Source organism: Chrysemys picta, chromosome 1 (genome assembly GCF_011386835.1).
Source record: "Chrysemys picta bellii isolate R12L10 chromosome 1, ASM1138683v2, whole genome shotgun sequence".
Taxonomy (NCBI): domain Eukaryota; kingdom Metazoa; phylum Chordata; order Testudines; family Emydidae; genus Chrysemys; species Chrysemys picta.
In genome coordinates, this window is record NC_088791.1 from 245,022,975 (window position 1) to 245,038,986 (window position 16,012).

General features: G+C 42.1%; 1 protein-coding gene across 4 annotated transcripts in view; it reads left to right on the forward strand.

Moving 5' to 3' along the window:
• Window positions 1-16,012, forward strand: part of GRTP1 (growth hormone regulated TBC protein 1) — a 68,400-nt gene that overhangs the window by 34,400 nt on the left and 17,988 nt on the right. For all 4 annotated transcript variants that reach the window (XR_010600443.1, XM_065591874.1, XM_065591871.1 and 1 more), the window contains exons 6-7: window positions 8,638-8,810; window positions 9,642-9,827. Coding sequence is in view for 3 of the 4 variants with exons in the window: in XM_065591874.1 (XP_065447946.1) it covers window positions 8,638-8,810; window positions 9,642-9,827 (359 nt within the window). In the remaining variant the exon portion in view is untranslated. The remainder of the gene's footprint in view (window positions 1-8,637; window positions 8,811-9,641; window positions 9,828-16,012) is intronic.

The following is a 16,012-nucleotide window of genomic DNA, read 5'->3' on the forward strand; positions in this document are numbered from 1 at the left end:
TTTTCTCTTACTCGATTATCTTTATCTTTATCAGAAACAATCTTCTCTACCTCTGCTCTACCTCTCCAGTAGGACATGGTTGTTTAAAAAGGAGTTGACCGTTAACCTCCCCTCAAAGTATCCATAATTAATTAAAAACTAATCCTTATTGAGAATCTTGGTTAGTATTTTTGTGGTGTAACATTTTGGGAGAATGTTCACTTGTAGCATTGAGCTATAGAATGTCTCTCTCTTTATTTCGGAATGAGTAGAAAATTACGTTATATTTTTTATCCCTTACGACACCCTTTGCCTAAGTATAATAACTTGGCACATCATTAATCAGGCACATTGTAAAATGTGTGGGTGATTTTATTTATTATGTCCTTGTACCAGGCTGTATGTGCTGCACTACTGAGGATGTGGAGGCAAGCCAACTTCCTCGCTTTTTTCATTTTTATGACATACTCTAACTGTATTTTTTAGGCGCATACACAACGCAGCTATGTAAATATAAGACTTCCACCTCTCTGTTCTGCTGTCTAGGGAGAAATGGCTAATTTAGTTCGTGTAGTCTCAGTCTTAGTCTCAGTACTGCCAATCCCAAATATTCAAAAATGAGTTAACCCCCCCCCCCATGAGATTCTTAAAAATCATGAGACTGTTTAAATATAACAAACTTTGGGTTCTTTTTATTTGCCTTCCAGGTTTTAAGCCTTTCAGGTGCATTCAGGTCATTATTTTCAAGCTTGTCTCCACAACCCAGAGAGTTAGAAACTTACTTAAAAAAGAAAATCTCAGCTGTGATGATTTTATCACGGAATCACATGTCTTCAAGACCTGGGGCTTTAAGTAAAACCCCAAATATTGCCACATGAGTTGACAACTTTTAAGTCTTCCTCCTCCCCTTCCTGTTGTGATTCTCCCACTTCCTCTCAAACATGATGGTGTTGGAGCATTACTTATTCAGCTCCCATGCAGCTGATCAGGGATAGAACGTTGCTGTGCCATATTGGGCAAAGCAGGCCATGGATTGCCAACCAGAGAGCTGCAGTGAGTGAGCGAGCCATGTAGGAGCTGCATGAGCAAGATTAATAGATTTTTAAGGCCAAGAGGTACTATTTTGTCATCTAGTCTGACTCCGCACAGAACGCAGGCTGTAGAACTTCACCCAGTGATTCTTCCATCAAACCTATAACTTCTATTTGAGCTATGAGGTAGCTTTTTAGAAAGGAAAGTTTCTCAATGCCAGGTTGTTAAAGTAATGGATCACAATCTTCAGTAACATGTAATCCTATCCACTTTAAAGCAGTTACTTATAAAAATGTAAACTCGAGGGATCTTATTCTTTTCATTACATAAAAAGTAACTAATTTATTTCCACTACTTCTGCCAATTACTGCCTCCTGCTAATTCTCTCTGACACCAAGTGCTTCCCTGGATCCCAGAATATGGAGTGCAGGGAAATCCAGCCTCAAACAGCAGCCCCTACCTGCACCAAGCAGCCTTCTTTCAGTGTTGCAGAGGCAGCCCCAGCTCCAATCTCACCTGTTCTGGTAAGGCAGGGACTATGCATGTATGTATGTATTTATATAATATAAAAAGGGGGGTCGGGTACTAAATACAGACTCATCTAATGTTTTGGAATGATAGACACAACTTTTTAATTTTGAGATGATCCTGTCCATTTTGGGATGGGTGGCGAGTCCTGCATGTACCGACCGCACCCTCAGTAAAACAGATCGGACACACCCAAAACCAGGGCTGGAGAGTGTAGATATAACAATATTGGACAATCGGGACAATGAATTTCAGTAATGGACATTTTAGAGAAACGTTCAGTGTCAGAGGAGAAGGGCAAGAGCCTTTCTTGTTTCTTCAAGTACCTGTTAAAGCAAATTATTCTCATTTGCAACACTTCTCTACCTTCCCCTTTTGAACCCTTTTAGGTTAGGCCTGGGTGCTGACATCTTTGAGAAGTCAGCTAGCTGATGCGTGAATTGAAAATTGTTACATTTAACAAAGAGATCATTTAATCTTTCTTTCTTGTTTTTGTTATGATAGAATTTAGGAGTCTGTTACTAGTTAACATACAGACTAGAATAAACATTAGAAAGTGACCTGAATGACTTGTAATCTTTGTCTTTGATTTTTATTGTTCTGACAAGTAATTTGGTGGTAATAAACACAGAAGTAATCAGTAATACTTTACAGATCACTTTCTGAAACTAGTAATTGGTAGTTTGTAGTAGTAGTTTTTTGAAGTAACTTTCATAGTCCTACCCATGCAAAGGTTTGGAAACAGAGGTGGTCTATTGTGGTGAATTGCTACACAAAACTAAAGAAATATATTAAGTCTTAGTTCAAGGACTAAAAATCAGGCTCGTGCTTAGCACCTCTGTGGTTTGTGACTCTTACATATGGCATATAGTCTTAAAATACTGTTCTGAGCACCTTATGCATCAGATTATCTGCTAATCACACATCAGGGCTCGTTTTCGAATAGCTCAGTATCCCAAAATGTGGTAGCTTTTTTCCCCTTTGTCATGAACATAGTAAAAATATTCTTGTGAACAAAATCTTTTAAGGTCTTCTGCAAAACCTGATTATAATTCCTAAATTACTTCATGCATCAAAACTATGCCACATAGCTGGACATGTCTTCTCCCAGTCTCGGGGTGATATGTACATCTGAAATAATGATCAGAAATTATGTAGGGTATGTAACAGAACTACAATACTGTCACAGGTTTTGGCTACTGCCTCAAATTCCGAACTTGAATGATGCCTCAAAGCTCCTGTGATGTGTGTGTGTTTGGAATATACATGTAGTAGTTTAAACACCTGTAACGTTTCTGTGTGGAAACTTTGTATTCTTTGCAACCATGTCCACAACAGTTTTGAATTCATATCAAGTTACTTTTTGGAGTAGCATTCTCTCTCACTCTCGCTCTCTCTCTCACTGACACACACACACACACACACACACACACACACTCTTGCTCTCTCTCTCTCTTGCTCTCTCTCTCTCTCTTGCTCTCTCTCTCTCTCTTGCTCTCTCTCTCTCTTGCTCTCTCTCTCTCTCGCTCTCTCTCTCTTAGTGATTTAAGGATATAAAAGTTTTATATGTAGTGCTTTTTATTTTTGGATCTTCTTCTTAATCTATTTCTAACTGAGAACAAGGTCATAGAGTCCTTACAATCTTTATCCTTATTTCCTGCAAATCTCATTACTGCTCTATAGCACTAGCAGGCAATTCCATCTTCAGCAACTTTGTATTGGACACATTACTTGTAGGATTCAAGCAGACACAAATGATTATGACAGGGACAGATGAAATACAATTTAAAGCAGCTTTCCACTGTTTTATAAATTCTTAACTGGACTAGAACATTTTGCAATTAAAAAATTTTTTTGTTGATAGTTCATCAAACCCCAGGATTAACACGACCACTTAAAAAAAAAATTGCTTGGGACCATCCCTTGTTTAGTTCTCTCTCTCTCTCTCTCTCTCTCTCTCTCTCTCTCTCTCTCTCTCTCTCTCAAATGTATGTCTAAATACACATACCAGCACCATATAGTAATGGTAAAATGTGTGGGTTTCAACATTTTTTTATTACTCATAAAAATCTTTATCCTGAGAAGTGATGAGCCCCACAACTCCAATGGAGCAACGGGAACTCAGCAGTTCTCAGGATCAGTACTTTATATCTTTGATTAAGAACAGATGCTGCATGAAGTGGATGGCTCTGTGTTTGATCACTATGAATGAAGTGAACTTGGGTGCCGTCTTGACAGTTGGGAGCACTATACTACATCATAACTTTAAGATTAGCAGCTTCCGATGGTGGTTGCAAGTCAAACAGTCAGTAAAAATTACCTAAATTAGTAATGAGATACCTGCAGTAAGTAATGAAAAGAGAGAAGCTATTAGACAAAATGGGGAAAGAGCTGGCTAAGAGCTGTTTAACCTGAAGGTATTAAAAATCAAATTGGCCTACCACAGCTCACCCTAGAGTACTACTAGTATTTGCAGTGTTGGAACCATGAACTCCTGGAGGACAGGTGAGGTCCCAGAGGGCTGGAAAAAAGGGTAAACATCATGTTTGTATTTTAAGACAAGTTGGGAGAATGAATTGCAGATCAGTAAATTTAACTTCAAACAAAGTAAATTCCGAGAATTGTTAATAAAGTGATGAATTTGTCAGCAGCTAAAGGGGAAATGTTGAAAAATAATAGGCAACATTATCTAGTAAATTTTACCATGCAACTTACTTTCTTTCATGTGAAAATTTAGTGGATAAAGAACCCAGATGGCGTAGTATGTCTTTGTCTTCTGAAGACCTATCAAGATTAATTCTCCTAGTGAAATTACACCATATGTTAATTAAAAAAAATTTAATATAGTATAATTAATGCCGGTATCAAATTGGGAGGAGATTTTGACTGAGGTCCATTCTGGTCATTTGCTAATCAATATTTTTGTAAACTACTTATAGGGCAAGTAAGAGAGTATGCTAAAGAAATTTGGAAGTATAAAGCTAGGAAGAATTTCAAATACTTTGGAGTACAATATTAACATATGGAAGGATAATAAACTTTAAAAAGAGTTTAACATCAATTACATTGGTTATGGGTAAATATAAATTATTCTTACAGGAAGGAATAAGATGATATATAATGGGGTAATATGGGTAGTAGTACACAGAAAGATTAAATATTGTAGTGAGTGCTATATTGATGTTTTATTATTATTTGTCAAAATAGTAGTGGGGTGGTGGTGGTGCAGAAAGACAAATGCTATATTGCCTTTTATAAATAGTAGTGCCCTGCTTATAAATGGTAATTTGGCTTTCATTGAAATACTGTTTAGTTTCATGTATTACTTTTTTTTTTTTTTCTTTAAGACTTGGAGAGAGTTCAGAGAGAAGCAGCAAATTATAGAAGGTTTGGAAAATAAGGCACATGGGGAAAAGTTAAGAGAAATGGATAAGAGACAGAACTATTAAAAAGCATGTGACGGGATGTTTACAGAAAAGGCCAGGGATGAATTCTCATTAGTAAACCATGCCAAAATAGGAGAGCAATTTAGGTTAAATATTGGAATTTTTATAACCATGAAAACAGTTAAGCACTGAAACAAGCTGCAGAGAGGTTGGAAAATCATCTTCACTGTGGTGAGACTAGATGCCCATCTGTCAAAGATGGCATGGACAATGAGATTAATCCTGCTGTGATGCAAAAGGTCATTTGGGTCACAGAAGACCTGCTAGAGGTCCTCTGTGACCCAAATGATTCTGTGAAAACTGAAGACCTTTTGTATGGAGCATCTGTGGCTGCATAGTCCAGTTGGTTGTATGCGGAGACCTCTCTCTACTCTGTGGTCGCTAAAGTTCACCTATAGAATTTAGGCTTTATTGTGACAAACTGCTGATTCTTTTAATGCCATATCTTTTTAGAATTAGAATGTTAACATCCAAAGCAGGGTGGATTTGATTTGATTTAAATCACTAGTCAGGAAGACTCGATTTAATCATGGATTTCTACATAAAAGTGCATTCTTGTTGGTTGTTATAACCTTAATACATATTCTTCACAACTCGGAGATAGATGAGACCCAAACTGGGTCTTCTTTACAGCCTGCTGCCATTATAGATTTTCCTTTCTAGTGAGATAACGGTATGGTAGATCTCAAATCAATGAAGGCTACACTCAGAAAGACCTCAAGACTTCTGGGATATGCTGCTCAAACAGTTTCACTTTTGTTTCTACTGCCTGTCCCTCCCTTCTCACATTTATCTCCAGACTTCTCCTTGTCCAGATTTATTCCGCCCCCAACAATCCTCTATTCATTGAACTTTTTGAAACTTTGCCCTTTTAGAGAGAGGTAAGGGATTGCAGAGGGTCAATAGGGTTGAGGTCTGTTATTTCTCACCACTATATATTATTTATTTATTTAATGACATTTTTGCTGTTAACAAGCATGTTATCTCTGGAGACACAAATCCACAGTTTGAGAACTGCAAAACTAAGCATCTCTGATGATATCTTCTAGACTGAGCACTGAGTCCCATTGGGTAGATAGAAAGATTAACCTAAATAATCTATACAGAAGCCCCTGGAACCCCATAAAATTGGGTCCCTAATCCAGGAACTATTGGAACTCATTTACAAAACTTTTCTTAAACATTACATGAATATATTGTCTCATACTATAGAATTAGAATTTATAATCCCTATTCCATGATGAGATATCTTTGAGCTATAATGTACCTTAATTAAAACTACCTTTAGATAGGTTTTTTCCTCAAAAAGCATTTTATCAAAAAAACCATTGATTTTTATCCACCCTGCATCAAAACTATATTTTCACCAACCTATTACATTTGTCAGAAAAATCACTGTAAATGACTGAAAATCTATAGGTAGTTTTTTACGTAAGGAACTTTTAGGAACACTTATGGGTTGTACTTGAATACTGTGCTCCCAATTTTGATATATAAAAAATAAATACCGTAGGCCCTGACACTTCTAGTATGTGCTTTTCTTTTCTGTATTGGCTATAATATCCTGGAAAAGGCTTGATAATCTATGATATAAGTCTGTTTAAAATTATGAATCTTTATTTTTTTCAGTTGTCTTGCAACTCTCTCTTCATTTTACATTTAATATTCCATTTCTGCTTATGAAGGCCAGCATGGAAACTGTTACATTAGGAACAACCAGGCTGCCCTAGTTAGAAAAGGAAGACACTGCTCAGCCATGTAGCACTGTTATGTAACAGTTTAGTTATAGTTTATAATATATTTTTAATCTAAACAAGGCTTCCCTGCAACTGTTTAATCAGCAGTTTTTAATTCAGATGACCCAGTAGCTGAGGAATGACTTATCTAATTTTACTCTGGCATTTCTAACAAGTTGGGTTGGTGGCCTGACACACTCACTGAGATCCTGACATTCCTTTTGTTGCAGTACCATAAAGATTGAAAAGAGCAGCTGCTGTTGATTTCAGCGTATCAGATGATCACACCCAATACATAGCAGAGAGCATGTAGAACTTCAGTACCACTACACTCTCCAGTGGTTAGAGTCTATTTAATGTTCCTGTATCTCAAACATGCTCAAAAAGAGAAGTTGCTTTGTGTTTAATTGCTTGGGGCGGGTTGCTTGTTTTCCTGCTTCCTTTTCCTATTGCTAAAGTGCTTATTTCTTTTCTTTGAAGTAGCATTTTTTAAATTCCTGGTTTACAGAACACTAATGCTTCTGTACATTTAAGTGTTTTGATTTATTTTCTTTACCTATGTTCCAAGTCACAAAAGTTGCAAACGAGTCAGAGAAGCATAAAACAAGAAGGAAGAGAATTGTTGTATTGGCTATTTGTCTGTGATAAGACTTGATGCTTCTTGCATTCCTTTTTACTCCACTCTGGCAGCTGGAATTTTCAGAGGGGTCCATATACATCTTACTGACTGTTTTGTTTTAGTACTCAGAGCTTTCCTATGGCTGATCCTTGAGTGGAGACTGAAGGGATGTATATAGTAGCAATAATGCACATGGATAAAGCTTTCTGCAGGAGCAGGTGAATTATGGGTGAGAAGGAAGAAACTATAGATTACAAATAAAGGGCTAGAGTCCGAAAGGTTATGTGTTGTGCTTTGTAGTGCCATGAGAGTGGTTCTGGAAGTTGGATATGAGAAATGTAGAGAGAATTATTATTGGGTTGCAAGCAGGGGAGGGTGAGGTTGCTTGTGTACGTCTTTGTAAAGTGCCTAGCACACATTTTAAACTTAATAATTAATAATAATAAAATCTCCATTATAATTTGCTATTCTAGAATTCAGTTTTCTGCAGGTGGAACTTTGTGTTGTGTTCCTCTGCTGCCTCTGAGCTTCTCAAGGATACTTAAAAATCTACTGTGTAGGGGCTGATGATAGGGTTATAAAATTATTTAAGGCTAGTGGGTTTTTCTCCCCCTTATTGCTTCATTTTCACTTAAATCATCTCTGTCCTTGTCCTGTGTGTTTGGGAGTCTTGGCAGAGACCAACAAAAATTACATGAAGACTTAACTCTCAATCCTCTTATCCCATGAAGATGTAAGTGAAGGCACAGTGAGATGCTTGCATTACCAGTTGGTGCGCTTGTTTTGTGCTATGAGTGAATAATACTAATAACTGAGGTCTTGTCAGACCCGTGCCTACGAACACTAACTCTCTTTAACAGAATATACACACGCACGTATGTGTCTGCATACGTGCACACAGGCTTTTTTAGGTTTCTAGTTTAGATAGGGGTAGCTACCACCCCCCAAATTGGCTTTAGCTGCTCCTTCTGCTTGGATTGGAAATGATCAGCTGTGGCTGGGGTTACAAAAACATTTAGCAAAGCTGAGAAATGAACTGTTAAGGAGTTGGGATAGGGAGGTGGTTGTGGCAGACTTGCAGGAAGTAATTTTTTGTGTGGGGGGGGATCAGAGGTTGATGAGCCAAGGATGCAAATACCCTTGTTCCTCAGTGTAATTTATTTAACTCGTGCTCAGGGCTCAAATGGTTAAAGTGATTTATAACTTCAGTACCTTAAACTTTACAGGAAATTCACAAATTAATGTTATGGAGTTTTCAAACTGGTCTCTGACAAATTTTTGTTTTCTTCCTCTAAAGATTATTATAGTCCAGCAATGATGGGGTTGAAGACCGATCAGGAGGTCCTTGGAGAACTTGTGAGAAAGAAAGTTCCAGCAGTGGCAGAGTTAATGGATAGACATGGTGTCATGTGGACTCTGATAGTGTCACGCTGGTTTATATGCTTGTTTATTGACATTCTTCCAGTAGAGGTAAGTATAACTTGAAGATATTTTAATATACGTGAGTGGAGAACAGGGGAGTTATGTGCAGTATTTTTTAAAAATGTCATATGTCCCTCAGGTTACCTGTGTGGTATTCTCCTGCCTGAACGCATAGAGCTCTGTGAGAGAGAAACTAACAGGAAATGAAACAATGGCAAAGATGAGGGGTTATAATAAGGTATACCAAGAGTCCCCAGGAAACAATAGGGGTACCGTTAATTAGGGGAATACCCCTTGCTTGGCTCCACTACTCTGGCAAGCTTTATTCTTTCCGGACCAAAAACCCAGGGAGCATCAAGGAGACGCACACAGACAGAGCATGCTGCAAACAGGACAGTCTGCTTCCCCCAGCTGAGGGGAATTTACCAAAGCTGGCAAGGAAAGATTTAGGATTAGTTAAGAGGATATATGCCATATAGACCCTTTGCTCTGTGAGCTATGCACCTTCGGGTGAATGAATAAATAATGCTTTGTTTTGAAGAAGCTGCTTTTGAGTCACTAATCAACCCGTTGCAGGTTCCTGGAGAAATCACAGGTACCAAACCCAGTGGGCCTGTTGGGCTAATAAGGTGTGGAAATGCGCTACAGCTCAGCGATCCAGTCTAGAAGTAGTTAGACTGGGTTTCCACCCAGAGTGAGGTACAGCAAGCCAGTCCTCTGACTTGAGGGGTGTATTGGAGGAGGGACAAAAAGAGGTTTAAGGTGTGATTTGCCTGGTAACTGATATGTTAGATCATTATCCCACTGATAATGCCTTAATAATCATTACTGACTACAAATCAGCAAGGTAACCTTTCTAACAGCTTTCTTCTTCTACAGACTGTTCTCCGAATTTGGGACTGTTTATTCTATGAGGGATCGAAAATCATCTTTCGTGTGGCCTTAGCATTAATTAAGCAACACCAAGCTTTTATTTTGGAAGCCACAAATCTCCCCGACATTTGTGATAAGTTTAAGCAGATCACCAGAGGGACATTTGTAACAGAGTGCCACACCTTTATGCAGGTAAGTGTTTCCAGTTTACAATGCAGAACAGGTAAAAGCTATGAAACCAAATAGACTTTGAAGGGCCCAAAAGGTGACTAAAATTTGAGAGTTGCGTCCATGCGCATTTTCAAAAGGCTGAACAGCATTTCTGGTATAAACGAACTTTGTACTTGGCAATGTACTTGTCTTAAACTTTAAGAAGCTATTTCAAAGAAATGACCTATAAACCTATATGTAACCAACCATTCATGTACATCACCGGCATTATACTAAATGAGATTCCTCCCACTTTGTGCCAATGTGAGCAGGACAAATATGGATGGCAAACCCCCCAAACAATTCAGTAAATTGTGGGTTGATTCTGTTTTGATTTCTGTAAATATTCCAAGCAAATGAGTTTTCAGTGGTGAATTTTAAGTGACTGCTCCAGAATGATCAAAGAGAAATTTTTATTTTTTTCCACAAGCATTCACACCAGCAATGAGATTCCAAGAATACACTTAGTCAAGGCACAAAACCATACCACCACATGGTCTGTCCATTCAAAATGTCTGGCGTTTAGATTGTAAAATCTCACAACAAACTGCTCATATGCTGCAGGCCAAGGATTATTCTTGGAAATTATTGTCAATGTAAGTCAGGGGTGCCCAGAGCTTTGGATTTACAGTTTTATAGAAGACTGAAACCTGAGTGAAGCAAATGATCTCCAATAACAGAGATGCCACACAATTTTTTTTTTAATCATGAATGAGAAGAGGTTTGTTATGACTTTTACACACCTCTTCTGTCGATCTCTCTGGGTACACTAATCACATCCTACCAATTTACGTATGTCCCCAGAACAATTCTGTATTTAAGACAGAGTTCAGAGCCCAATGCCCAATTCCCTTCCCAATTTTGCCACAGATTTCCCTTGGACAAGTCACTTAAACTGTTTCTTTGTTGTCCCCATTTTTACAGATGGGAAAACCAAGATTAATTTATTTGTGTTTGTGAGGTACTTGGATAATGTGCTGATAAGCACCACAGAAATACTCATAAATAAATACAACTTAGTTTTTAAGGAAGCGAAAGACCAGAATCTAAATGAAAGTTCCTGAGTCATTCATTGACTCCCACAAATACTTTTGTCCAGCAATGTTGCAGAAGAATCTTGTTAAAAACATTGCTGTTGTCAAGTGATATTAGCAGCCTTTCCAGCTGCCTTGAGAATATCACTGCAGAGAGAGGTAGAAGCACATGTCAGTATTGAAATATTTTTTGTCCTTTTACCCCCTATTCATTGGTAACTGTATAGATTTCAATAGAGGAATATTAGACCCTGTGTTTGGAGGGCACCCTGGAGTGGGTGATCTAAGGAAAGCTACTTCATCGTCCTTACTATTGCTCTAGGAAAAATTAGCCACGTTGCTGTTTGTGTCAAGTCTGTCCTCTGGAGTTGCTTATTTAGTTGGGATGAACTGGCTCTTAAGACACTATAATTGCCTATGAGTATTTAAATTAGGCCTTCGCACTGCCATTGGCACGAGTGCTTGGATTTTTCAGTAATGTAGACCCTGCAGTAATGGATTCAGTGACACTTTAAATATATTTGTATGATTGTGCACATTGCATTCTACTTTAGGGGGGGGGTGTGCCCACTGCTCTCAAGTGAGAGACTTTCACCAACAGTACCACTAGGTGGCGCATGCACACACACACCCCTCCTCCCACTCTCTCCTCATATGCCCTGCTGAGAGCATAAAAGGAGCATGTCCACCGCCTCCCTCTCACTTCCTTCTTATCGCCCATGGCACGAGTCTGAGCTTCCCAGTGCTTTGCTAACAGTCCATCTAGCTTTCTAGGAATCTTTCTGTGTATACTTCTGTTTATACCAGTTGTTTATACTAGTGTTAGTTTAGTTAGTTCTTAGTTTTAGTTTAGCTAGTTTAGTTTTAGACTAAATCCTGGGAGTTTATTTTGAAGAAACCCATGGATTTCAAACCTTGCGCCATATGCAGGGCTGTGTTCCCTGTTATGGATAGACACAAAAGATGCTTAGGGGGTGGGCATCTGAGAGACAAATGCCCAATTTGTACCTCCCTCCCCAGTAGAATGACAAAGCAGAGACACTGCCATTTAAAAGTCCATCTGATGAAGGAGGCCATGACATCTGTGCATCCAATGTCAGAACCAGACCCTGACTATGAACAGACGGACTCCAAATCTCTAAAAGTGCTCCTCCTCTGCCAGGGGAACCTTACTGCGTGGATGAACTCTGGCTAAATGAGCACGAGAAGCTGCTCTGGAGATGTCCAGGCTATCTGCTAAACAGCAGGAAAGATTCTACTAGGACCAAAGATTCTACTATGCCAAAAGTGGAAGAGATTTTCTGTTTGGGTGCGATCTCAGCACCCATCACCCCATTGCATGGATGCTAGTCATATACTAGATAACTTCAAATGTAGTAAGTATCTGGCATTTCAATTAGCTCTGTAAGAGTTTTACTTAGTGTCCTTATCTGTGGTTCATCCACCGTTACAGGGTTGTTTTTGTTTTTGTTGTTTTTGTTTTTTTTCCTTGTCCTCTGTGTCCATATTTTTGATAGGTTTCGTCAATGTCTACCTTCTAGTATCTCACCCAGTACCAGCATGGGGTCTTAACCTTGTCCTATCCAAATTAATGGGTTTCCCCATCTGAAACCATGGTGGCTATGTCACTCTCTCTGTCATCTATGGAAATTGCATTCTAGTGGCAGTTATTTCTGCCGCAAGTGTTTTGGAGTTGGAAGCTCTGCCAGCCTTTTATAAGGATAAGGTTTCTCTCAGGCCACATCCTAAGTTCATGCCAAAGGTGATGTCAGCTTTCCACATGAACCAATCTATTCAGTTTCTGGTCAAATATGAGATGGCGCACCTTCAAAAGGCCTGCTTTGAGCCCGACGATGGTTTGGTCGGGCCCTGGACCTGCCCGGGCAGAGGTTGGGAAGGCTTGTGCCTGCCATTCTTGCCCCTTCTCCTATAAAAGCCCTGCCTTGGCCGAGGGGGATAGGAGCGCTGCTGCTATTGCTGAGGCTTAAAATGTTTTTATGTTGGGCTGTGGGGGTGTGCATACCCCGTGATTTCATAGTAGCCCTAGAATCTTTTACGCTATGCAGCCTGGAGTCTGTTTGCTCTGCAAACAGGCCTGCCCCATCAAAAGGCGGGTCCTGCATGGTCTGTTGAACTCGGGCGGGAGTCCCGAGGCCTGTAGCCATGAGCTACGCCTCATGGTGATACCAGAGGACAAGTTGCGCACTGCTGAGTCCGCAGCGTCCAGTGAGGCCTGTAAAGAGGTCTGTGCCACCGCCTTACCCTCCTCAACTATTACTCCAAACACCTCCCTGGACTTTATTGGCACCAGCTCCTTAAATTTCAGCATCGAGTTCCAGGAGTTGAAGCTGTATCGACTTAGAATTGCCTGCTGGTTGGCAATCCTGAGTTGCAGACTCCCCGTGGAGTACACTTTGCACTCGAACGAATCCAGGTGGTTGGCGTCCTTTCACTTAGGTGTTGGGGCTTGTTGCTCCTGCCCCTCTCTGTCATTTACCGCAGCCACCACCCATGAGCAGGGCTGCGGGTGTGTGAAGAGGTATTTGTACCCCTTAAAGGGGATGAAATACTTCCTCTCCACACCCTTTGCAGTGGGTTGGATGGAGGCCGGGGTCTGCCAAATGGTGTTTGCGTTAGCCTGTATAGTTTTAATGAGGGGTAGAGCCACCCTCGACAGGCCTTCCGGGGCCAAGATGTCAACCATACGGTCCTCCGACTCCTCTACCTCCTCGGTCTGCAGGCCCATATTTTGCATCACCCTGCGGAGGTGGTCCTGGTAGGCATGGCTGTCTACGGGGGGCAGCCCCGAGGCAGAGGTGCCCGCAACCGCCTCGTCGGTAGAGGATGACGAGGAGGCTAATGGGGGAACAGGGTCCTCCTGACCCTCTTGGTCCCCAGGGGCCTTCTGTCCTGACTCTTACAGGGCCAACCACCCCTGGGTCTGGCTCAGGCACTGGGGTTGGCTCCAGCAGAGGTAGTGTGACCGGCACCTCCTCAGCACCCCTACGAGTGGGGTGACTGGCCGATGCCTCTGGCACCTTTGGTTCGGAGACTGCCAAACAGGAACCCTTGGAGTGGGGGCCCCGGGCCTGGTAGAACGCCCATGGGGTCCAAAACGGCCACTGTGCTGGTCCCTGCTACTGTGCAGGCCATGGCCTTGCCCCCATGTCAGGCCTTCCATGATCCGACTGGTGCGGCCCCACTCCAATTATCTGGACCCTGCCTCCAAGTCTAAAGGTGGGATTGGGACCGCGATGGCCAGGGTGGTGCCGAGCAGTGCCACGAGGCTGGGGAGCAGTGCCGCGAGCAGGGTCTGCATGGGGACGTGAACCTGTGGGATGACTGGTGCCGTGAGCGGGACCTGCTGGGCAACGGAGATTGACATGTGGATCAATGTCCCGATTAGGAGCACTGGTGCAACCTGGACTGGTGCCGCAAGTGCAACAGGTGCCACGAGTCTGGTCAGTGCCACAAGTCCGAGTTATATCTTGCCTCCACCGGCGGTGCTGAAGGACAAGGCATTGAGACGGTGGCACATGTTGTGGTACCGGAGGCTTGGCTTGAAGGACCGGGGACCGTGGTGCTGTCATGGCAATGAGGTCCCTTGCACCCTCAAAGGTGTCTAGGGTGGACAGCAATTCCACCTCCTCAATCACCTGGCTCGGGGAGTCCAACGGCACCGGACCTGACTGTCCCCTTTGCAGGGCCAAAGTCGGCATTGCTGGCTCCGAAGTTCTTGGCACTGGGTGCTCCTTCCTGGGACGCGCCCTATTGGCTGGCTCTGAAGGGGTGGGTCTCGGAGTTGGAGATCTGCTCCTTTCCTGCTTGTGGTGCCGCTTCTGCGCCGGGGAATGGGACCGGTGCTGGGCCATTCCCACCGGTGAGCGGCAGTAACGCTGGTCTCTCCCACAGTCCTTCCGTGGTGCCGCTTCTGCCACTGCCACGGGGGCAATGCGCATCGATGAGCTTGGTGCCGGGTCTTGCTGCGCCGATGCAGGTTGCGGTCTAAGTGCATCCTCCATAAGAAGCTGCTTGAGGTGAAAGTCTCACTCCTTTTTTGTTCTGGGGCGAAATCCTTTACAAATCCTGCACTTGTCTGCTTCGTGTGCTTCCCCCAGGCACTTTACACAAGCGTTGTGGGGGTCCCCATCAGCATGGGCTTGTTACCGGATTTGCAGGATTTGAACCCCTGGGACTTAAGCATACCCTGAGTTCCCAAGGGGAGAATGCAGTTGGGGTGGAGGGGCAAACTCCATTCCAACAGCTACCTGTTGTAACAACAGAAAACTATTTAAACTAAACTTGACTGGACTAGGGATAACTCTAAACTACACTAAACTGAAAGGCTGGGGAAACGAGGAGAGCTTGCTATGCAAATCACTGCAGTTCCAACGACCATCACTGATGGTAAGAAAGAACTGAAGAGGCGCTGGGTCAGCAGGGTCATGTATTGAGCGCCATGGAGGTGCCATTCCAGGGGGTTCCACAGCCGATCCAATGGGTGCTGCTAGGGGAAAAACTTTCTGACGACTGTGCATAGGGCACGCACACACCTAATTGGAATTGCTATGAACAATCACTCGAAGGAGAAGAAGAATGGCTTATTCTACCAGAGCTCAGTTTGCTTCTTCAGCCTTCCTGAGTAATGTACCCATTACAGGCATCTGCATATCAGCAACATGGTTGTCTTTGGACTCTTTTCAAGACATTATCCCATCACTCAAGCCTCTTGAGACAATGCCAGTTTTGGTAAGTTAGTGCTGCAGTCTCTCTTCCAATGATCTGAAATCCCACCACCTGTTTAGGTGACTTTGTAACTTCCCAAAGTGAATATATATGTGCACAATACACCAAAAATGGTTACTTACCTGTACAGTAACTGTTGTTCTTTGAGATGTGTTGTGCACATACACCTTCCACAACCCTCCCTCCTTTCCCACTATTTTGACTAGTGTTTCACAGGGGTGGGAAGGAACAAACTCCCCCCTCTTATGCTCTTGGCTGGGTGCATGAGAAGAACAGGGGCGTATGTGCCACCTACTGGTACTGCTGGCAAAAGTCTGACTTGAGTGCATTGGGCACACAACTAAAGTGGAACGTATACACACAGAACACATCTCAAAGAACAAGAGT